We start from the raw sequence: 22,872 nt of genomic DNA, 5'->3' as shown, positions 1-22,872 counted from the left end.
TTTGTATTATAACTCTAATTAGGCATTAGGCTAACCACACCTTCAGTCTTACTCTCCAACCTGAGTACTGTTAGCTCTCTGCTAGAGACCTAAGCCACAGCTGCTGATGCTGAGTTTGTGCCCTCTTATTCCAACTTTCAAAAAGCCACCAAAGACCTGGTAGTAAAAAGAAAGGTCAAGAGTTTGTGCCAGTGTCATGAGGTGCTTTGGTTAAGGTTCATAAACTGCTCTTTTGTTTTCATTGATAACTGCTGGTATCTAAAATTTTCCCATAGTGTTATTCTCCAAAACAACAAGAGGGAGCAAGTGTGTAAATAAATACAAATATGATATAATTATATAATAACAACAATAATTTTATAATATTTGGAAAGACAAGAAAAGTGCCTAAAACAAATGTGCTGTGCCGGAGATGAATAGTAAATTAAGCTTTCAAAATGTCTTCATGTTTGATAATCTAAAATGCTGTTAAATTACAGAGGTAAAGCTATCATCAATATATATTTTATTTCCACAGTGTCCCTTTGTTCTTGTCGTTGTTAGCTGGCCACCTTGAACAGAGAGGGGTGGGGAGAAATGCTTTTGAAGACTGGAATATATTCTGGTTTTGATTTACAACAGAGGTTTGATGCCTCCTTGATGTGAACCCTACTGTCATAAACAGATGGACAAACATAAAAGTAGATAAAGATCTGTTTTTTATGACATTGACAGCTCACTCCCCCAATACTTCAAGCAAATATTCATGTCCCCAAGGGGGCTGAACATAGCTTTCTTGTCCAGGTTACCATACAGCTTTTTTTCTTTTTTTTTTTTAATTACTTTGTAAAGTACTGTGAGAAGGTTTTCTCTGTGAAACGTGCCTCTGGACCAGCCCTAGTTCTCTCCTAGGTGTATACATGGTGCCTTATCTGGAGCTCAGGTGCAGAGCAGAAACACAAGGGTGGTGACCACCTGGTTTTTGTCACATTGGCAGTTAGGTTTTTCTGACTGCAGTCTCCCTGGCCTAGACAAAAGCTCTGGGAAAGCCTCTTCTCACTTTCCTCCAGAGAAGGACCTGAAAAGAGAGTTTAAAATTCACGGTACATAACATGCTGCTGGCTATTGGCAGGCACCCTGGGAACTTCAGACAAATGAAGCTTGTGCAGCTGGTTTCGGCTGCAGTGACCATGACTGCAGGGGAATAGAGAGTTCAACAATACATTGTGTAACAGGGTTTCTGGCCAGCAGGATGGAGAACAGGACAGAAATTGTATTAAATATCCCTGGACAAGCCAGCGTAATCAAGATTGTTGCCGGACAGGATATGGGAGCTGCAGAATTGCTCACAATGCAGTAATGGCTGTGAGTAGCCAAGGATAATAAGGAAAATTATTTTAGTTCGGTATAGAACTTGCAGCAGTTTCTTCAGAGGATGAAAACGAGAGGCGTGTTGTGAAGGTTTTGTTGCCCAGATATGCATCACTTCAGGAAGTGGTGGAGTGAGGCCATCTTGTGATTTTTTTTCCATGCAGTATATCTCTCCAAAGCCTGCCGCTTCACTATGAGCATGCGCATGGAACAAACCATTAAGCACTGTCTGTGCAGACGTGATGTACATCATAGCCAAGACCTTCAGCCCTGAAAGCACACACTTCTGTATACCTGAGCTAAAGAAACAGTTGGTTGGACTCGACATCCACCCACCTTAAGGGCTTGTAGTTCTTTCTGGGTGGAGGTCCTGACTTGGTAGTAGCTGTCGAGAATAGCATTTCTAAAACGGCAAGTCCCTCTCACCACTGTGCCTCTTTCTTTTTCATCCTCTTTTGTGTGGCCAAGAGGAGTTGTAAAGGACAGAGGTGGTCTGGATTTCCCCTTTGATTCTCTCCTACATCTTTTGACTAGAACTCCTAGTGAGGTAATTGAGTGGAAAAATTGTGTACTTGTCCTTTCCTCCTCCTCTGCTTTCTTGTCAACTATCAGAATGAGCCTAAATACAAGGACCAGATTCTTGTCAAGAGCCAACCTGGAGAGGCCAACAAGCCAGCTGTGCCCATTTTTCATGCCACTGAAATCGTGCACACAATGGAAGGCACCATTGCGTCCCGTGCATTGGAAGGGTCATCCATGCTTTCCAGATGTGGCCCTAAGTTTCCCCCACCACCTCCAAAAAGGGAGGAGAAGGAAACAGGTTGACATTCTTTGGGTTCACCACTCATTTTTTGCCTTCTTGGGTGGGCTCAGAAAGAGGCTGTGGAAGAGTGGCTCTGGAGTCACTTTTTAGGACTGCAAGTGCACGAGGAAAAGCTGAAGGAAATACTGACCTTCCCAATAGATTCTCTCTTTCTTTCTCTTTCTCTCTTTCCCAACAGATTCTCTCTTTCTCCTGTGCTCAGGAGGGCCATTCCCCCAAAGAGAGACAGAAAATGTCAGTTAGGAGAGATATTCACCAGGGATGAAAAAATAAACCAGGAAGGTTGCCTAGAATCAAGGGATCTGAGGGATCTGTGCCAAAAAGCACCAATATGGTCAAAAGTCATCTCTGCACGCACTTAGTAGCTGCCTCTAAGCACTAGCCCCATCCTCTTTTTGACCCCAAAGAAAAGCCACAGTAACACATTCATTTGCTAAGTTCTCTGTTGTTATTTTCAAGAGCAGGACAGTCATTCAAGCTCTTAAATTTCAGTACTGAAAACTGGCGGTTATAGAACAGCAGCACCTTTCATTTGTCCTTCACATGAGTTAGAAACCCGATAATTACAAAATGGGTGGGGCTGAGTGGAGCTTGTTGCTGGTCTAAGAGTTGAGAAGGTTGAGTTCTGGCTTTGCTTCCTTCACTGGGTGTGGGCAGGAGATTTGTCATAGGGGAATGACAAACCCATCCAAAATAGAGAGCAGGTTGCTGGGCTCACATGGGTGGGGGAAGAAATAAAAAGATAAAACAGTTCCAGAGAAGGAACATCACAGTATGGTGCCCTCCTGCCCACAGGCATGTGCTCATGCCCAAGAGAGCCAGCAGTTCTCTGTGGATTGAGAAGCGTGGGGGCCCTGGAAGGAGAATCCAGTTTAGTCACCACACTCCTCAGTTCAGTGTTGGGCTTCACAGTCATTCTGCCAAGTGACTGTAGTGGCAGTTCTTGGAAAAGGGACTGAAGCTTCACCTCCTCAGTAGAAAGGGTCTTCCCTCCCTTGTGTTGTCCGTTGAAGAAGAGAGAAACCAAAGTGTGTGAAAAGGCGTGAGAAAGAAACAGTACAAGAGAGAGGGATGTTACTTGAGGGCATACTGGGCACAGCTTAGACCCGGGTATGCCGACAGGTTCGCGATGTGCCTGAGGCCGAGGGGGCTGCAGAGGTGGAAGGGGACTCCTCATCCATCGTGTTCCCCTGCTCCTCTTTGTGGAGGCCAAGGCTGATGTGGCTTTGCAGGGCTGCTGGAGTCAGCCACTCCTTGGGGAGGCAACTCTGGAGGAAGGGGATGCAGGAGCTGAAGTAGGCCAGGCGGTTCACCCAGCGGGGGATCTCTTTCCCACACAGTATCTGTGGAGTAAACCAAAAAGGAGCGTGGTTAATAGTACCAAAACACATGTGTGTGGTGGCAATATCATCCCATCCTCACTGCCACCTCAGCAGGGTGAATTCCCTGTTGCTCAAAAGAGACCTGTTTGACGTGTAAGGAGCATCTTCCCCAGTCAGCAACAGCTATAAACATGAGTGACTACACAACTGCTCAGCACGCACAGAGAGCCCTGACAGCATCATAGCAGAGACTGGGGAAAACAGTTTATGGCCCTCACTGGCTTTGGCCACTCTGTTCTCCAGGCGGGTAAAAGGACAGGCCTGCTGGTTCTCCTCATCCAAGACAATGATGCTCATTTTCCAAGCAGTTCGAAAAAATTTGAAAAATATTTAGGCTGTTGCTGGCTGAACCTTGGGGAGCCCAGAAGCTGAGCATGACTGGGTGGACGGAGGTGCCCGAGAAGCTGTTTTTGCCGCTCACTTTTCTTCCTTGGGCTGACACACCGGCTCAATCAAGTCACAGCATCTGGGGGTCCCTCCTCTACCGTAGCACATCACCCTTTAATTTCTCCCCATATGGGATTTCCTAAATGTGAGAAAACAAGCAACAAACAAAACTACTAGCTTCTCACTAAGCCTGCATTTCATCACACATTCTCCTGGTGCTGATTTGGGTTACGCTCTGCTAGCACAGACCTTGCTCTTCAAGGTCATCTCACATTCAGCACAATGAAACAACCTGCTGCATACAGGAGCTCCTTTCTTCTATAGCATTCGACCGTATGCACATACAGGTGTCAGATTTTAGTGGCTGTATCTGGATTAGGCCATATAAAGAAGTCTTCCCTTTACATTTTACCATTTCCCTTGCCAGACACAGAAGAGAAACATGAAACTGATCAGCGAGAGAGCCTCAAGAGCCCGTCTTTAGTAAATATACTGCCCGTGTGGCCCTACACCAGTATGCTAGAGCCTGAAGTCCATGGCAGGTACAGTAGTCATAATACCTGAATTATCCTTCCCTTCCAGCGCTGTCTCGCATGGAGCAAGCTGGGCAGGGAGGAAAATCCACCCCACAGTCCTTGTCCCACCATTTAGACAGATTAGTAGTTCCAGGATTGTCTGTACTGCACCTTCTGCCAATACTAAATAATTCCTTTGCTCTTCCCCCTACCCTCTTCTTGTCTAAAACTACATGTAATACTAATTACTGCAAAAAATTGAGAGAGCGTTTGCCTGTAGTGTACTAAGGAGATTATTTGGCAAGATGTCCACTACTGACAACGGAAATGCAGTGCTTAGAGGCTTCAAGAGTTTTTCAGGGAGCATGACTGAAGCAGTTGCTAGACCAGCTGGTTCTTCATGCATATGGTGTAGGCACAACAATCTAAGTCCCACTCCAATGTGCACCTTGAGGATAAAGGAATTAGCTTGCTCCAAGAGCATGGAATTTCCAACGAAGTGTGGAGAAACCTGTGACCATGCTAATTTGGCTACAGAACTCACTGTCTTTTGGCCTGCCTTGTTTAAAAATCAATGTGTGAAATTCAAGATGCCATCATTAAGTATCAAAGAATGAGCAGAGCCATTTAGCTGCTAAAATTACTTGCAAGCATAGACTGTTCTTTACCTAATAGACCCCAAAGACTTTTAGTTCAGTTCTTTACCAATGCTGCATTCTCCTTAACCTCAGATACAGCTATATGAATCAGTATTTTTGAAATTTTTAATCTGTGGGCAATTATTAGCAATTCTTTATCTCTATCCAGATCCCTATTTTCCCTTGCTAGAGCTACTGCCTACTACTGTGACTTGGTTTAAGCTCCTTGTGATGCATACATACATAAGAGTTTAGTTCTTGAGCAGCTGTAAGTCTTAATAAGGACTTCCCCCCAGATATTACCAGGAAAACAAAACCAGGGTATGATTCTTTGGAAAATTAGCTGAAACAACAGAACAGCACAAGGTAAGACTGGCTGAAATAGAAATGCAGTTTTAAAGAGCTGGCTTTCTTTCGTTTGTTAGTGAAGCCTCCTTACTATTCCACAGCAAAACATAAAGCTCAACAGGAGCAAAAAGGCAATGGCAGGGAATGCCACTAACACTGCAGCCTGCCTTTATGTTTTTCACTCCTTGCCATAAAGCATATTGTGCTGGAACATCCAGCAGTACTTAGCTAGTGGAGAAACATCAAACCAACCTAAATGCAATGGGATTAAGCCAACTGAGTTTAAAAAGAAACAAACCAGCACGAGCATATGAAGTGGGTGTTTTCCAACTGCTTATGAAGCCACAGAAAAATTACCTACTGCAGCTTTTCAGGGTAATTCTCAACTGAAAGCCATGCACTAGAACGATAAGCTTACAGAACCCTGATTTAAGATGGTTTTATAGTTTAGGATTTTAGGTGTTTTTTATTTCCTTCCCAGATAAGTGGGGTTTTCTCTTCTGAAGGGGGTAAACTTGTCTGTGATGAGTCACACACTTGTCCTGTGAGAGTTCGTAAATAAATAATAAACCCTTTTGGGTCAGAAATTGCTGGTCCTGACCATCAAACCAAGCTCCACTGCTACCATCCCTTCAGGATTTATAGCTATAGTGGAGCCTGAGCTTGACATTGGACAAGAAAGTAGCTGAGCCTTTTCATATGTAGCTGATTAGAAAAAGAACTAAAATAAATAAATGGTCACAGAAGGGCTAAGCCTATATGAGATATAATCCTGAGATATAAACTCAGGGTGTAGTTACAGATTATCTGAGGCAGAAAAGCGTTTGGGATGTGAAATACTGTGGAGTACATGAGAGGCTGGACTACTGGCAGCAAAACCTGGAACATCTCATCCCATGTAGGGCTTCCCTAAGCTTTGCAAACCTCCTGCAAGCAGTGTCCAGCCATGATTACCATGCATAGCACTGCCTCATCTTTTTCTCACTGTCACGGACCTGAAGGTATGAGTTATTCTCACCCCGTAGAGGCAGCCAGTCCCTCCCTGTCACTGGCTGAAATTTTGGGATAGTAAGCACAGCTTCTGACTGCCTACCAAGAGACCAGTCCCCATTTGGGGCAGAAGCTTTAGCGAAGGCTGCACGTACTTGCAGATTCCACTGAGTGGCACCTCATGATAGAAAGCTAAGTCTCCCATAGCAGCAGCTTCTTCTGAGGACTCTGTGCAAGAACTGAGAATGACCCAGCTGGCGTCTGCAGAGTCAAGTGGAAACAGCAGTTCAGACATCCATGGCTGAAAGCCAAATGTGCGGGAGAAATGGGACCTGACAGCCTGGATGCTATTTCTGGGCAACTGTCAAATCCACAGCAGGATTTCAACTTGTCAAGAAACAACTAATTTGGGTTACAAAAAGATGCTCTGAGTATCTTAAGTGGTGTCATTTTGCACTAAACAGTCATTGGTTAAAATGTGTAAATTGTGCTGGGAGTGAGGACTGCACCCCATTTGCTCTTCCCTCCCCAAAGTGCCCTAATAGCTAGGCACTGCTGCTCAGTGAGGCCGTAACACTTTGCTGTAAAGCTTTGCTGTGGGCAAGGGAACAGCCCAGCAGCTAGGAAACATGGGTTTAAATGCCATCCAGCAATGGAGGAAGCCGAGCCTCTCCTGTCCTGTAGAGGACAATGCTGTCCATGTGCTGCATTGTGTGAGACCACTGGGTCTATGGGCATATGCTAGATGTTATCTGAGATACTCTAACAGTCTGAGCCCCTTTCAAAATACAGGACTGATTAGTTGTAGAGATAAGAGAAGGCTCTTGAATGCAATAGGTACTGCACTGTGCTGAATGATGCAATTGAGGCAATTCAGGCCAGGCACAGAAGCATAACTCAAGGCACTTAGGATTTTTTTCTTTGAATTGAGCCTTCCCAAGGTCACCATGTAGTGTTCCAATCCATGAAAATCAAGGTGAGCAGAGGCAGCGTTGCATTCCTCGAACAATACATGCTATTTACTTCAATTTTTGTGTGCCAACTGAAGCTCAAGATTTTTTTTGACCCACCCACTGCCACTTCCACTTAGCAGCCTTGCTAAAAATGAGGTGGTGTCCGCATGGGGCATGTATCCATTTGAGCTACTGTGCAGTATTCCCCTTGGTGCATCTTAGAGAATGCAAAGGGCTTTTACTGGTGCCTCAGGAGTCTAACTTACACCCCAGAGCACTTTAAGAGCAAAGCCTTTAGAGCCCAAGGAGAATCTTTCCAGCATTTGCATGAGTTGGCTCCTATGAGGCCTAAACGATATAGAATAGATGATGCTTATCAGAATTTCAGAGTAAGGCCATTAGATACAAACGAGCACATCTGCCCAGGCAAAGCTTGCAGGCTGTACTAGCGTAGCCAAAACCCATATGTAGAAAGAAAAGCATGACAATGTGATGAAATTAGTATTTGTACACATCTGGAATAAATCATTAACCCAATGCACAGGGGCATTTTTTTAACCACCTTCAAATACTAAACTGGGAGTATAACTTCTGAGTGCTGTCAGAGAGAAGGGAGTCTCAGTGCATCAATGAGCAGCACACCTCTAGCTCTGCACTCCCAATCGGCTGCTGCACATGGTCTATACACTGGAAATAACATTCCTGAAAGAGAACAGACATAAAGCCTTCTTTGCAACACACCTGAAAGCACAGTCTCAACTTGGTGGAGTTGGCATGCTAGGATCAATTGCCTGAAACAGATTTATGGTATAATTACTGTCTCAAAAAGACAATTTCTACTCTAGAGAATATAACTAGCCTGTGCCTGTCAATAGAATACGTTGGGGAGGACAGCTTCACTGGGCAGTAGAGCTGCCTGCAGCACGCATTCAGCAGAGCTGGGAGTGTCCTGCATCTTGCAGGCGAAAGGGTACAGCTGAGAAGCTGTAGATGAGGCTGAATGAGCTCAATAACGAGGCTTTCTTCTAGGGCGTAACATCTTAAATCAAAGACAGGAAGGAAAAGACCTTTTAAATGCATTTAAACAACTGTCTAAAATGAGCCCATTCTCCTATGCAATCCCCTTTTGCTCCTCAGCAGGCAACATATTGCCATTTGTACCCGTTCTCCCCAGGACCGTGGGCAGTTCTCCCATGCAAAGCAGAAGAATCTGTATCATCTCCCTGAGACCAGCCAGGAGTGAAAAAAAGGGAAATCACTGAAAGGAGGGACTAACACCCACAGACTTGCTCCCTTGTGATGCTAGTGGGAACGTGTCAGTCACATCTGTGGTCCTGTGGTGGAAAGAGAGAGCTGCGTCTCTGCAGGAGTCTGCATTCAGAGAGATGCCAAGAAAAGAGACGATGGAGTAGACAGCTCTGGGTCAGACAAGACAGGTGGCTTTATAGCATCTCAGCACTCACAGTGCTGTTTCACTCTCACTGGCAAATACAACATCTTGATGACCCACATTCTAAGTGGCATCACTTATTAGTTATGTACCAACACTGAAGCACAGCAATACCCCCTTTGAGCATGAAGTTCCTTGTAACCACCACTTGTACATACAGCCAGCAGCTTCAGGATGACAAGGTAGGCAGCAAGTGGCATCTTGGGATTATGAAGTATAATTAAGTCTGGCTTGTTAGTGACATTTAAAATAATGACTTGCCCACCAAATGAATGAGCCGCTGAAATTCATTCATATTATCGTGATCTCATGAAGAGCAACTGCCTTCTCCTAGCAGCTGCTGTTTTGAGACCAGTGGCTGAAAACAGCTGTTGCCTAACAGGGTCATCCTTTCCAGTGTTATGGACATGCTGGGTGTGACCAAGCCAACCCATATGCATAGAGGGATGGACATCAAAAGCATGTATTTTCTCCTAATTAGCTAGCCAAGAAAATCCTGTGTTTCAGCCTCAAGCCTTATCACCTAATATTAGTGAGCAGCAGGTTACTGCAGAGACATAAAATGAGAAGAGGGAAGACAGGAACTCATAGGAACAAGGAGAGACCTTCTGTCTGGCAGTGTTGGCAGAAATCCTGAGCAAAAGGTTCCAGTTTCTAAAGCCTATCAACACGCTTACAGTTCATTTACACTCCTGACACTTTTCATTTATCAACAAGCAGCTGGTAAAAAGGACAGGGTTTTTCCTTGCCATCTTGATTCGTGGAAAGGAGACATCTGTTCTCAGGCATTTGCAAGCACAAAGGCTCCACGATGGCGCAACTAGAGATGTATTCTCCAGAGAGTACAAGCTATTAGCTCTTAGGTGAGGACACAGGCTTTTTTTTGTTTTGGAAGACAGATGGAAAAAGCAGAATAAAATAGGTGCTGCAAAACACTCACATTTACACTAGGCATGAAGAGCCTAAGATGGTTTGGGTTGGGGTTTTTTTCAAACTCACTCTTAAAATACCTTCACATTTAATCTTTTTGGCTAGGTGGATCACTTTAAAGGGAAAATCTGAAAAAAACTGCAGGACATATGTGACATAATTAGTCCATTTACAAAAAATTGAAATTATGTGCTAAAAACTTGCCCCAGGGAGGCGATCGCTGTTTCAAATTACTTGCCACCTAATGCCATTCCCCTGCACACACAGAAAGGTAGGAAAAATAGGGTGGATTGAGAGCACTGCAAGATCCCTATAAGAGTTTTTCCACTAATCATTTTTGTTTAGCCATGAGACTCATTCAGGGTAGCAAGGCTAAAAAGATTAATGGTGGAAAAAGATGTTTATATTTCTATACCATCCTTTATTCTGAGGATTTCCCTAAATAATACACTACACACCTATGTCCTGGTTTGAGCTAAACAGAACCAGCTCTGTTCAGTGATTTTTGCTTTTCAGCTCAGTCTCTTCTTAAAGGCTGTACTTTCTGAAGTTAGCAACGTGTTTTTGCAGACAGTGTGTGCTACTAGCAGTGATAATGCCAGATGTTTACAGTTATTGCCTGGGATGGGGATGCAGAAAGGCTCTTGTTTATACTTATTCCTATAGTGACCAAGGTCACTTTTGGCTCTTGTGTGCCACACTGGGGGTGCCAGGAGGTAAGAGGGGTCACAAAGAAGTAAAAGAGTGCACCTCTGGGTAGTTACAGACAGGACAAGTGACCAGAGTATTCCATTCCATATACATCATATTCAGTATAAAACTGAGAGATCACAAGGGTTTAGGTCTTCTTCCTCTTTCTTAGCTTCTGCAATGGCTGGTGTCCCAGAAGGACTCAGTCTGATCTTCCTCCTCTAATCCTAAATTTCTGAATCCAGCTCCCGTATCCAACTCCCCTCTGCCGCTGAGCCTGGGGGTTCTCCCGTGCCACATGCTCTGCAGCATCAATGGGGATTGCTATTGGGGGGGTGATGGTGGGGGAAGTCAGGTTCAATATCAGTTTTGTATATATGTATATAGTTCACTATTTTTATTATTTCCTTATTCATAAAAGCTGGTTTGATTTTCTTTTTTTCCAATCCATAAGTCTCTCTGCCTCATTCCCTTCCTGTTTGGGGAGGGAGAGGGGGTTAGAGAGCATCTGTCTGTGTTTAGTGGCCGGCCCAGCCCTAAACCGCAACAGTCTAGAAATCTTATTTTGCCACAGCAGAGAAGTCACATCTGGAATGTGATATAGCAGCTTATTCACAGCATGCAGTCACAATTGCGCATATTTAGAAGCAGAAACAAGAGAAAAATGACATCCATCTGAAATCATGAGGATAATTTATGGGTGCAGGATGTCTTTATTAATAAGCTTCTTCTAAACGTATGTGGCAGTTAAAAAACAGAAAACAAACACAGCCTGTTCCCTGTAGAGCTAAGAACATTTAAAGGCTGCTGCAGTGAAGCAAGTCTTTCCACCAGCTTCATTGAGAACTGGCTCAGGGACTGGGAAATAAAGCTTTCCTAACGTTCTTTTGTGCCTCGTCGTTGTTTTTTGGTTTGTTTGTTCATTTCCTTCTCTCCTTTCTGTGTGTTGGGAGCCCTGCATCCCCTGCCATTAACAGAATTGCATGTAGGCTTTTAGACAACAAAACACCGATCTCCTCTACAGCAGAGGCACCTGAAAAGCAATTGTTGACTAAGGAAAACATGGGTATTACTTGTCTACTTAGGATCTGCTGAAGGCTGGTTTATAAAAGCTTCTGCTGTTTTTGATAGTGACTCACCTGCCACTTGGAGCTCCAGTCTCTAGTGTTTAATCTTTTCTCTCTGATAGCTTTCAGGCTCAGAGGAGTTTCCTAGGTTTTAATAACATTGTGATGAGAACTACATGTGCCTGGGGATGGACCCGAAAAGTTTTTGACTTAAATTATTCAGTAATGATTAAAAAACTTGCCCTCATTTGGTCCTTGACTGAGCAAACGTGCCCTCCAGAGAGTTTACTGAAAGTCACGCTCCTCTACGGAAAGCAGGATTCTGATAAAAGTTTGTTATGTGCTGTCAGCTTTGCCTTGGCTGAAAAAGGGCAGGTGAATAGCCAGAGCGAAAGGAATATGCGCTGGCTACCATCTCCTGTCACTTCAGTACAGCTCCACACCCTCTATGAAGAAAGTAAGATTCCTCTGTTCTACCAAAGCTCCAACAAAGGACAACCAAGACAGCCATACCACCAGGGAAGTATGTATCAGGCACAGCTCTAAAGCCAATCACAGATACCTTACGCTGCACTTCAGTTATGAGAGATGCATATTTCCTGCTATCACATCGATACACAATGACAAAGCCTGTCTGCTACTATCAATATGACAGATCTTTGACCAGGTATACAAAGAATAGGGGAAAGAAGCCCTAGCATCCAACATACACAATATGCATGCAAGCAAGCCTGACTGCAACAAGACCATCCCCTGCTTCCCAAGAAAATTCAGATTGTGTGGCTCGGAGTGCAGCTCTAATACTCTGGCTGTGAGCATTTGCCTGTCGCAGTGTCGTCAATCCCTGCCCTGTAAGACCCAGCCTCATCTAGGATACTAAAGAATTTTCCAAGGCTGACCTAAGCCACCTCAGATACTTAGAAGACTCTCTTCCCTTCCTGTGTCAACTTCATGAACTGTGTTCACTTCATGAACCCCCAGGCCTATTTTTCCGTTCAGTCCATGAACAAGACCCCCAGTTCCCCAAAATATTTTTCTCTCTCTGGAAATTTCTGTAAATCCTACAACTTCAAAATTAGCTTCTAAAACCACAAGCACACAAACTCTGATTCAGGCCTCTCTCTTCTGATGAAATGTGTCATCTCTTTGTTTCTGTAAATAATTATAAGTGGGACAGCTCCCACAGGAGAGGCTGAGGGACTCCCTTCTCCAGAATATCTTGTGGTTGATATTAAAGAGAATTGTCAGTGAAACGTAGGAGAAAAGTTAAAGAAATCTTTAGTCCAACTGCTCTCCCACACCCCAGCAAGCTTCTTTCAGTTACTTGAGGATGAGTATGTCTCACCAATCAGTTTTGTTTGAACTCACAAAACATTCTAGCAAAAATTTTGTTAAAATGGTCAGAACCCCTTAAAAGGCTATGCTTCAGATGGCTTGCTTTACTCCAAAAATCTTAGTTCAGGTCTAATAATATGTTCCAATTTTAGGCATTTATTCAGAAGCCATCTCTGAGCACCATTGCCTGGATCCAATCCTTTGAATGAAGAAATGCCAAGCAATAAGGAAACAGATTCTTTGATATTTAAAGGAATAAAGGGTGAAAAGGATCAGTATAGACAAAAGGAGGCTGGTTTTCTTGAATGATTTTTAATCCCTCAAATCCAAATGACCTTAAAGATCCTTCTGAAGAATGATTACACATGGATGTGAACCATGCACACTAACTTCAGACTTGGTTCTAGTCTTTTTTTTAATAGATTTCTCTGGGTATAAGAGGAAGCAAATAGGGCTGTTTAACTTCACCATCTCTCAGTCATGTGGCTAAATTCTGCCTTCACTGACACTGGGGAAATTCATATCAGATCACTCACGTGTTTCTAAGACAGATTTGTCCCAGGGGCTACTGCAGATTCTCTGACCATACTCTTAAAGATACAAGCATACCCTACTAACGTAGATTCAGCCTTTCACTTTTTTTTTTTGAAAGTAGAGTAGTTTTAGAGCAGCTGCAAGACACATAAATAACTCCAGGCTAGGAAGCTGCCACAAAGTACAGAAGGTTTTGGACCTTTTCTGGTACTTAAGATAATTTGCACATACAAATCAGAAAGAAATCACTCCACTCCGCTTTCAAGATGAGGGAGGAAAAACAGGATAAAAGAATAAAACCTTCTGTCACTGCTGTCCTCAGGTAAAGTTCTAACATCAACAATTTTTAAGGTGTATCACAGCAGGGCTTCTCAATTCATTTCCTAATTACGATAAGCACCAGCTTCATATCTTATCAAAAGGCCTCAAAAGACGCACTGACTTTATTGCTATTCCACTACTGGTAAGGCTACTGGGGAGTAGAAGGGGCTATTGTCCCTGGTGCTCGGAAGACCCACTTCTTTGGTAATTATGTGTCAAGTGTCCTCTAGCAAGATGTTAAAGAGTTTCCTTAAACAGGGCTCATTCCAGTTGCTGAAGAGAGGAGGAGTGATTTCCTCAAGTCATTCCACTTATCTTCTAGTTCTAGTGCTGATTTAAAGGTGTTTTTCTGTCTCAACGTAGTGGTTTGCCTTTCTGAGACATGCTGTAGCAACTGTCATCACTCTGGTAAGAACGCAGCTCCATAGCTTATCTTAGACAGGAACCTTCAGAAGCATGGAAAATTGCTGGTGGGAAGTCAAATGAATCGTCATCTGTTTGTGCATGGGCTAAGCAGAAAAAGCTTTTTCAGAATTTTTAAGCTGCGGTGACATGGTGTGATTGTTACACTCGGTACTGAGGAGTATCACCAGACTAGAGAAGAACCTGGAAACAGAAAACCTCCTTCCTCCCTCTGAACCTCTAGTTACTGTTATCTTCTCTCAAGATTATGCCCTCAGGCACTGTACACTCATCCTATGCCTACGCATATCTTTATATTCCCATATCTGAACCCCTAGCATTCAAACTTTCTTCTTTACACACTTCTGGGGATACGAGCTGTGACAAGTTTGCTTTTCCCTTGCATAGTACCTGCCTTGAATAAGCCCAAATTGTGTTGTAGACTTGGAGGGCAATCACAGGCCATGCTCTCACATTAAAAAAAGTCCTCTGACAGCAATTTCACAATTCCCTGTACCTGCGTGCACCTATCTTTATGCCCAAAGAACGGGCTTGCTGACAAAAAGCATGTAACTGCATGCCTTTCTTGGCCCCTCATGCCATAATTCCTTATTGCTAACTGTGGCAGCAACAAGTGGTCCTGCAAAAAAATGGCACAGCTGGGACCTCAAACATGTGGGGTTTCCACACAGGAAAACATATAGTCCAGGAATTACTCTGAGTTCAGCGTTTTCCTGAAAGCACAAATGTATTCCTCTCTCTTTATGTCCACTTTACAGCAATTTGTAACTTCTGGCCTTTTGTTATGTCACATCTCCCTGCTCTGGGAAAAAAAAAATCAGGAAATTCATCAAATCATATTATGGGAAGAACTAATTACTTCAGCCTTTCTTTTTGTTTTAGAACATTTTTCTAATGTTAAAAAGCCAATATTTTTTCCATCTGGCAGAGATTAAATAGCCTCTTTCAGCCACCAGGACAACTCAAAGCACATAAATACTTTGCGATTCCTTGAGGGGCCATTTGAACGTATTGCTGTGAGTATACATGAGGATTCATTAGGACCATAGTGGCTGAACAACAGATGATCAAACAGAAGGGCTTTACCCAATATTGATGTGGTCTTAACTCAATTGCTGACACATGCATAACCTCCTCAGAATGCTAGAAACCCTGCTGTGTGCCAGCAGCAGTACCCACCTGGAGTACTGACATGCAGAAAGGCATGTAGCTCAGAACAGGATGGGAAGTTCGGGCTCTTCTGCTGATGGCCTGAGGGATTCTTCTTTGCAGAAATTGCAAGCCTAAGTCCCCCCAAAGGATTGCCTCTACTCCTGGACAGTTTCTTCAGAGAGCGTAGTATTGATACTACTTGGTTTTGGGGATTGCCAACAGAAGCATCATGAAAGGAATAAGCAAATTGCAAATCCCGGTTTGAAGAACCTCATAATTTTAACCCACAAGCAATTTGCTTGAGTGGTTTATAAATATAGGTGACATGGGACCGTGTTGCAGGAGTCAGAGTGGCTGAGGCAACCCTAACTCAATTTTCAGTGCTTAGATCAAGCTCCCCTCACCTTTTCACACTGACATCGACAGCAAGGGTAAAGGGAGACCACAAAAGGGTATTAAGTGATGTGTGTACAAGTGACCCTAAACTGAAGCTGGGCAAATGCACAGGAAATGCATCTGATTTCTCTCTTATGACTATCCACCAGGAAATTCTGCCCAGCTTTACATCAGAACTCCCTTCAAAACTAGTTAAGATGGTGTGTGGCACCTACTAGGCAGATACTTATGCTCTCTGGTAGTTCTTTACTTCTTAAATAACACAAAGTTCCTCAGGAAGCCCACAGGAAAGAGACTCCTGATCATGCAGCCTGTTCACTGAATCACTTACTGAGAACGCTGCCCTGAAATGGCATTGGAGAAGATGAAGTCTGAACTGCTGCTGCTGAAAATGGAGCATTCTCTTGTTTTCTTTCCACAGGAGCTTCTTTGTGAGTAGACCCAGCCATGCCCCTTTGATCCAGCAGTTGCTCATTAGAAGTCCATAGGGGACCAGCAAAGCTGGGAGAGATCTAAGTCTCAAGCATGTATGAATACGCTTGGCAGTCTGCAGTGGGGAATAAGGAAAATTCAGAGTTAAGTGCCAGTGGGGGAGTAACAAAGCCCCTTGCAGCTTACAAGTGAATGTGGGAAGGAAGATCAGAAGACTCGGAAGAGGTGCATGGTGTTGTAGGGAGAGGCTCAATGCCACAGCAGCATGCAATTAGGCTGCAACGACACTGCAGAGTGAGTTTTTCCAGAGGTAGATAGAAGGTGAAAGGCATGCCTAGTGGTTAAGCAGAGCTTATCTACTTGTGCTGAATTTGCTACATTTTGATGATTTTTCAAGATGCATGACTAAATAGCAGATCCGTGAACATAGGTCTGGACATGCCCCTAACCATTAGGAGTCAGCCTGCACATAACTGTTAAAGATAACAGCTACCAGTTACCGTTGTGGCATCATCGTATTAAAAAGTAATTAGACAGAAAAATCATTCATAAACAGACATAGGCAGAAGATTTCTGAATGGATAGTTCTATTTGCTGAGAAAACACTGGCAAAGGACAAGAAAACAAAAGTTTGAAAAATATAGCCTGACTCCTGTGGCTTCAGCAGTCCTCCTGAGGATGGAGAACCAGACATAAGAGGTCCTGACAATTGGACGTGCAGCTGTTGCCTCACTGTGTGATCCTGAGAAAGCTGATCTGGGAGGGAGAGACAGCCTTACAACTCCTTCCCATTCCCTCTGCAGAATTATGACCTCAGCCAACAGGGCCTATGGCTTGCATCTGCCCTCAGTCCCTATGACCAGATGGTATCCTCCAAACCCAAGCACCGGGGCAACATCTGTATGGATGCTTAATTATCAAACCCAGGAAATGAAGGCAGCCAGACACAGCTACCTGGGACGTACAGCCAGATCTCAAGGCCTCTCAGACAGATTTGCAACCACACATTAACTTATGATCACCATATGCTGATATAGAACAACACAAATCATAAAATAACTAATTAACCTTGGCATATACGAGAGCTGTCAATAAGAGATTTCAGAGTCCTTCATGAAGTAAGGAAATAGCCCAGCATACAAAGAAGAATCTTTGGCAAAGAGCAGGGGTTTGACTTGCCTCGCATTACTCTGGAGGCTCAGAGAACCATCTCTTGAACTCGCCACGCTGCTTATGCCCCTGGGCAAAAAGGCCTAAAGAGCTGTAGGTTACAGAGCTGGTCATTCCATATTTCATACTAAACATTAACCATCAGACCCACTCATTTCTGTGGTGAAAGTGCATTTTGGTACTCATAGCATCACCTTTCAGCTGGGCTACAGCAACAGAGTGAACAAGAATTTATATTCACTTAAAATTCTCAGCTGCCTTTTGTGAAGCTATAGTTAAACTCCAGTTCCAGTGAGCAACTTTATTCTGTTGAATAAAATTTTATCATGTTGAATAAAATTTCTAAATCTTTTCATTCTTTGAATACTTTTGCTAGTTTCCTGTCTTTAACAGCAATATAACACTGCTATGCATAAATAGATGCTAATTATTATTATTATTGCTGCTTCACAGGTGAAGAATCTAAAGAAAAGGACAACACACACACACACTAAACAGATTCATTGCAGAATTCATTTTAAGGCATAAGTATCAGTTCTGTTTTCTGTCCTCTATGACAAAACATATCTGCACAGTTCTGGGAGCCACTTATGTAGTCAGCACATTCTGCACCCTTTAAGGCTGCACCTTGTGTCTCTGCATTGTAGGGCCTGGAGCTCCCTAGTGTGGTGATTTTTTGTTTATTTAGCTTTAATGGGCACTACAACCAGGCAAAAAAAAAAAAAAAAAAAAAAAGAAAAGAACTAAGTCTGTAAAGTAAGCATTAGATAGTAGGAAGAAATTCTTTTCTTTGAGGGTGGTGAGGCACTGGAATAGGTTACCCAGAGAAGTTGAAGTCCCCTCCCTGAAAGTGTTCAAGGCCAGGCTGGACAGGACTTTGAGCAATCTGGTTAGTGGGAGGTGTCCCTGCCCATGGCAGGGGAGTTGGAACTAGATGATCTTTAAGGGTCCTTCCAACGCAAACCATTCTGTGATTCTAAGTTGGAAAATAAAAACCTACATTTCTTGCAGGTTCTGTCTCAACAGATTGCAAGCAGCCTTTCCTCCAAGATGTCAGAAGTATCCCAGGATAAGATGACCTACTTCTCACCCAGCTCCAAAACACAGCAATTGCCAAATTACTGAGTTTACCAGAAAGAATGGAGACATCTATATATGACAGGCACATGTAATTCTCATGCTGTTAACTGAGGCACATTGAATAGCTACAACTTTTGCATAGTGTCTTAACACCAGCTATTTCTTTAAGAATTTCAGCTCCCATTTTCTGTATCTTGATGCTAGAAACCATCCAAGGGCCTTCTGCTCTTCGGCCTAAAGTGTACCTCCTTTGGGTTTGTATTTGTAATACTTTAGAGAAGGTCAGTAAACACAGGCCTCTGTGAAGAGCAACAGCCACAAAAAAGTCCTGCTTCCTGTGAATGGTTTATTTGAACTGACTCAAATCCTAACTAAATTCTACTGCTGGAAGCGGAAGTGTCAGAACTAGCTATTTAGGCTTTTGATTCATTATCTGGAGAGGTTATGGGGCTGTGAATGAATACGCAGAATCCACCAAGAAAGTTCTTACAGGAAAACCTAAAGATGTTCCCTGAAGGTGTATTGAAAGCAAAATTTAAAATACCCTAGCAGTTTTTTATTAAGATCTCTTATTTGACTTGTGTTTGGAAGGCTGGACAAGGAAGTGGCAGTAAGGAGTTCATTGATATGTAGCAGCAGAAACAAGGAAGAATAGCTCTGAGCTTATGGACATGAAACAGAAATTTTACATATCAAAGTGTAGTAACCAATAACCTTATTTCACTGCTGCGCGCAGAGGTGGGTTTTGGGGTTTTTTTTTGCTTTTGCTAATAACCACACAGCTTACTCCTGAGTTTCCTTCATAATTTTTGAAGTTCTCATTTTCTGTTGTAGTAATTTGATTACTTAACTGCAAAACAGTGGTGTGGCTAACATTATTTTTGTCACTGTACTGCTTGAAACTTCATTCCCTGTTTGTATCCCTGTTTGTACCAATAAAATTCCTTCTTGTTTATTTTTATTTGCTAACACTTACAGAAAGGACTCAGTCATTTTCTTTTTCTCTAATTAGCAAGGATGAAATGAATAGAGAACTATTTTTTCCCAAGAGCCTAAGGAGGTCCCTTGTAAGTGAATTGCTGATTCTGGGATTCACTAGGCATTTTCTTACTAAATTATATAACATTTTTACTACAGAATCTCATCTCACTTAAGATCCATGATGGACCTGTTTGAGGATGAATGGACACTTGTGGCAACAGAGACTATCTGTAATGAATGAAAATGGGGATTCCAGAATGAGAAGTGAAAAGTATCACTGCTAAAGCAGTTGAATTCTATTATGAAGAATTCTATTCTCTCTTTGTGTTTGCCATAAAACACCTATGGAAAGCACAGAAACTGTTTTTATGGAAGGTCACTTTCATTTTGTGCTTTTCTTATCTTTCCTGGCACTGGGTCAAGATCCTGAATTCTGATTTACACAAGTGCTGAATATAATTGAAACACATCTCATCCGGGAGGCTGGGGGAAGGTGGGGGTGAGGAGGAAGGCAGCTTGCCCCCAAAATAATCAGATCTTTGGGAATCTAAAATTAAATATCTTTGGGATAAATTTGTGCTTCTCTGTCCTTCAGTTCTCCCTGAAGCGAAATAACAGCTTTGTTATAATTCAGTGTTTTTGTGAACATGAAAATGAACAAGCACCAAAGATGTCTATTAGAAAAAATGAATACCTTTTTTAAAATGGATTTTAGATGGTGCACATTAAGTAAGGAAAAGGGACTCACACTTCCTGAATACTGCAAATTTTTGTTTGCAGAACACCAATAAGCCATTTTTATTCCTTTGCAGATCACAGAGGGTCATTTTTGTTTCTTATTGAACTGATACATATTTGCATGCTAGCTACATATGTCCTTCCAATTCCTGCTCAGCGCCTATTCAGTGAACCAAAAATGCAGGCACTCCTAGTTTTCCACACCATTTAGATCAAACACGTGATAAATCTGCTGCATCTCCACCTCCTGGATCCCTTCCCTTTCAACAGCAAAATAAAGGCAGGGAGAAGAGGTTTGGCTATGGGCTCTGGCCTGGTAGTCTGTGCTGACCCCAGGTCTCTTCCCCAGACCACTATTACGGATCTGAAGCAATAAAAAAAATACATCAAAAAGAAAAAAAGGTTACTGTGCCCACCTCAGCCAGAGCAGCAGAAAAGTGATTACAGTTCTTGTGCATCAGGTGGTACGCATTTCCTTTGTATTCCTTGCCCAGCTCTTCCATAATCTTATCCACGTCCTCTTCTGTGAAATCTGTGGTGCCCAAGGCAATGGATTCTCTAGTGAAAAACAAAACACACAACAGGAAACGTGGAAAGATACAGTGAAGAGAGTGATACATACCCAGGAAGAAGGAAATGATCAGGCATTGGCAAGGAGGACGGGCTTAAAGTATGGTCATGCATGTCTGGTGCTATCTGAGACTGTCACCAATGAAACGGCACAGTAATATCCCCAGCTTATTCACAAAGCACGTTATAGCACAGGCAATGGTCCCAAGACCTTCCTGATGACTAGCAGGCAAGTCTTAGCTCTGGGAGTTTGCTCCCATTCTGCCCACCACCCCACAACAGGAATTTCCTGCAGAAGCATATCGTTTGTGGAGTTTATTTGGTTTTGTGTTTTGTTTTGGGTTTTTTAATGATTAAGAAGGTTTCCATGGGATGGGCCAGAAAGGAGCAGACTGAAAACTTTATGCAGAAATCTATTGCTTTGTCCAGTGTTCACTCGACAGCACTCATTCTTCTAAAGGTCTCCACCAACTCTCAAAGTCAACTGGCAGTCTAAGTCTCACGTGCCACAGGCAGTTTCTTGACCCACAGCCCCACAACCTGAGCACCTTGAACAACACATCAGTGCAGCATCTTCTTGGCTCCCTTGCGATAAGAGTAGCAATGGACGCAGGAGATGACTTATGATACTCTGTGCAGTATCCACAAATAGGTGATACTTATAAAAGGTTTTGTTTTTCTTCCCCTGTGTATTGGCTCTGCGTAACACACAGTTACTCTCATTCTTGCTGACAACTGAAACTTCGAGCACAGAAAACAAAGAAAATGGGAAAAGAGCAATGCATTTATTTGTAAGTATACTTTTAAACCCTGCCAAACACAGCTCAGCGCTGTTTCCTGTTTTGTGTACATGCTCTTTTATCCACCTCCAAAATCCCTGCAGGGCTGCCTTTGAACCAGGATCGTGTAAAGGATGCAGTGAGGGCTCTTAGGAGGGGACGGAAAGAGGGACGTGGAGGACAGGACCTTCCTGCTCCCTGCCACACTGATGGCTGCCAAGGGCAGAGAGGAAGATACAGAAAAAGGGCCCTTACTTGAATTTAAAGGTCTCGCCAAGTTCTACCGCACTGCCAGGTGTGATCTCGAAAATCCCACTGAAAGGGTAGGGATGCCCTCCATAGGCAAACTCTGACAAGGAAAGAAACAGACTGTGAGTAACTGAATGAACACAATGTCAGGAAAAAGTCTATGGCAGCTGTCTGCACAGCTCAGCATCAGCACCAGGAGCTGGGGTACTGCCAAAATCCATTGCAGCTGGATGCCCTCACAGCCTCCGTCCACACTACCACTGCTGCTTTTCTCACAGTGCCAGGAAAACTCTCCAAGTCTATCTCTATGCCCATCCAGGTGGCTTCTTCTCATTGCAAAATTCATGGTGGAGGCATCTAGATAAACTGTGAGAGGCTGTCGTGGTACTGAGCTGGAAGAATTTTTTTCTAGAGCAGGGAAAAATCAAATCTTCCTCCAGAAAGATTTACAGTCAGCAATTGGGACTCTTTGTGGAAAACCAAGCCAATTGTACTCTGCTGCCACAGGATGCAGGCCAAGCCAGGAGGTCCCTCCATGTCACACAGACCATGTTGCATTGCCTGCGAAGCACCGCCCATGGACCTTGTGGTGTCATACAGACCATCTCACACAGCCTCCTGTGAAAGCTCCTGTGCTTAAGATGGAACATGGCACCCCAGAGGTTTTGTCTACTGTACAGCACTGGCTAAAAATACCATGAGTAGCCCAAGTCATTCCCATGTAATGCTAAAGAAACAAACAAAATCTGTGATGCTGGTCTGTCCCTCACTGCGCTGGAGCTGTTTTCCCAGTTCCCTTGGCTGCCTCTTTTGCAATGGGTGCAGCTTCGACCCCATCCAGACCATTTCCAAAGTCTGACAAGACGTTTTCTTCTCTTTGTAACTCTGTTGTTTCAAAAAAACAGTCTCCAAGATCTGGAAATTCCAATTCTGATATTTCTAAACCATAGACATTCATACATAATTACTGCAAAATAGATTTACCCTGACAGGGAATTAGCACAAACACACAAATGCAGGTCTCAAGACAATCACTTCTCCCTCCCTCATTTCTCCCATTCTGTCTCCCTGTCCTTCACTGCAGAATGCCTTTCCAACATTTCTTGGTCCTTCCCTTTGTGCTACACACCTGCACATGCTACAGAGGCTGCAGTTACTGAAAATAAGAAGGGTACATGATTCATGACAG

General features: G+C 43.3%; 1 protein-coding gene across 1 annotated transcript in view; it reads right to left on the bottom strand.

Moving 5' to 3' along the window:
* Positions 1-2,612: 2,612 nt before the first annotated feature.
* Positions 2,613-22,872, bottom strand: part of LOC104271860 (desumoylating isopeptidase 2-like) — a gene marked incomplete at its 5' end in the record, with an annotated part of 20,530 nt that continues 270 nt past the window's right edge. Inside the window, 3 exons of the mRNA XM_009866670.1 lie at positions 2,613-3,516; positions 20,502-20,643; positions 21,690-21,783. Of these exons, the coding sequence (XP_009864972.1) occupies positions 3,274-3,516; positions 20,502-20,643; positions 21,690-21,783 (479 nt within the window). The remainder of the gene's footprint in view (positions 3,517-20,501; positions 20,644-21,689; positions 21,784-22,872) is intronic.

This window comes from Apaloderma vittatum, unplaced genomic scaffold, assembly GCF_000703405.1.
Source record: "Apaloderma vittatum isolate BGI_N311 unplaced genomic scaffold, ASM70340v1 scaffold14563, whole genome shotgun sequence".
NCBI lineage: Eukaryota > Metazoa > Chordata > Aves > Trogoniformes > Trogonidae > Apaloderma > Apaloderma vittatum.
Note: the sequence above shows the minus strand (reverse complement) of the source record. Positions and strands in the feature narration are given on the sequence as shown.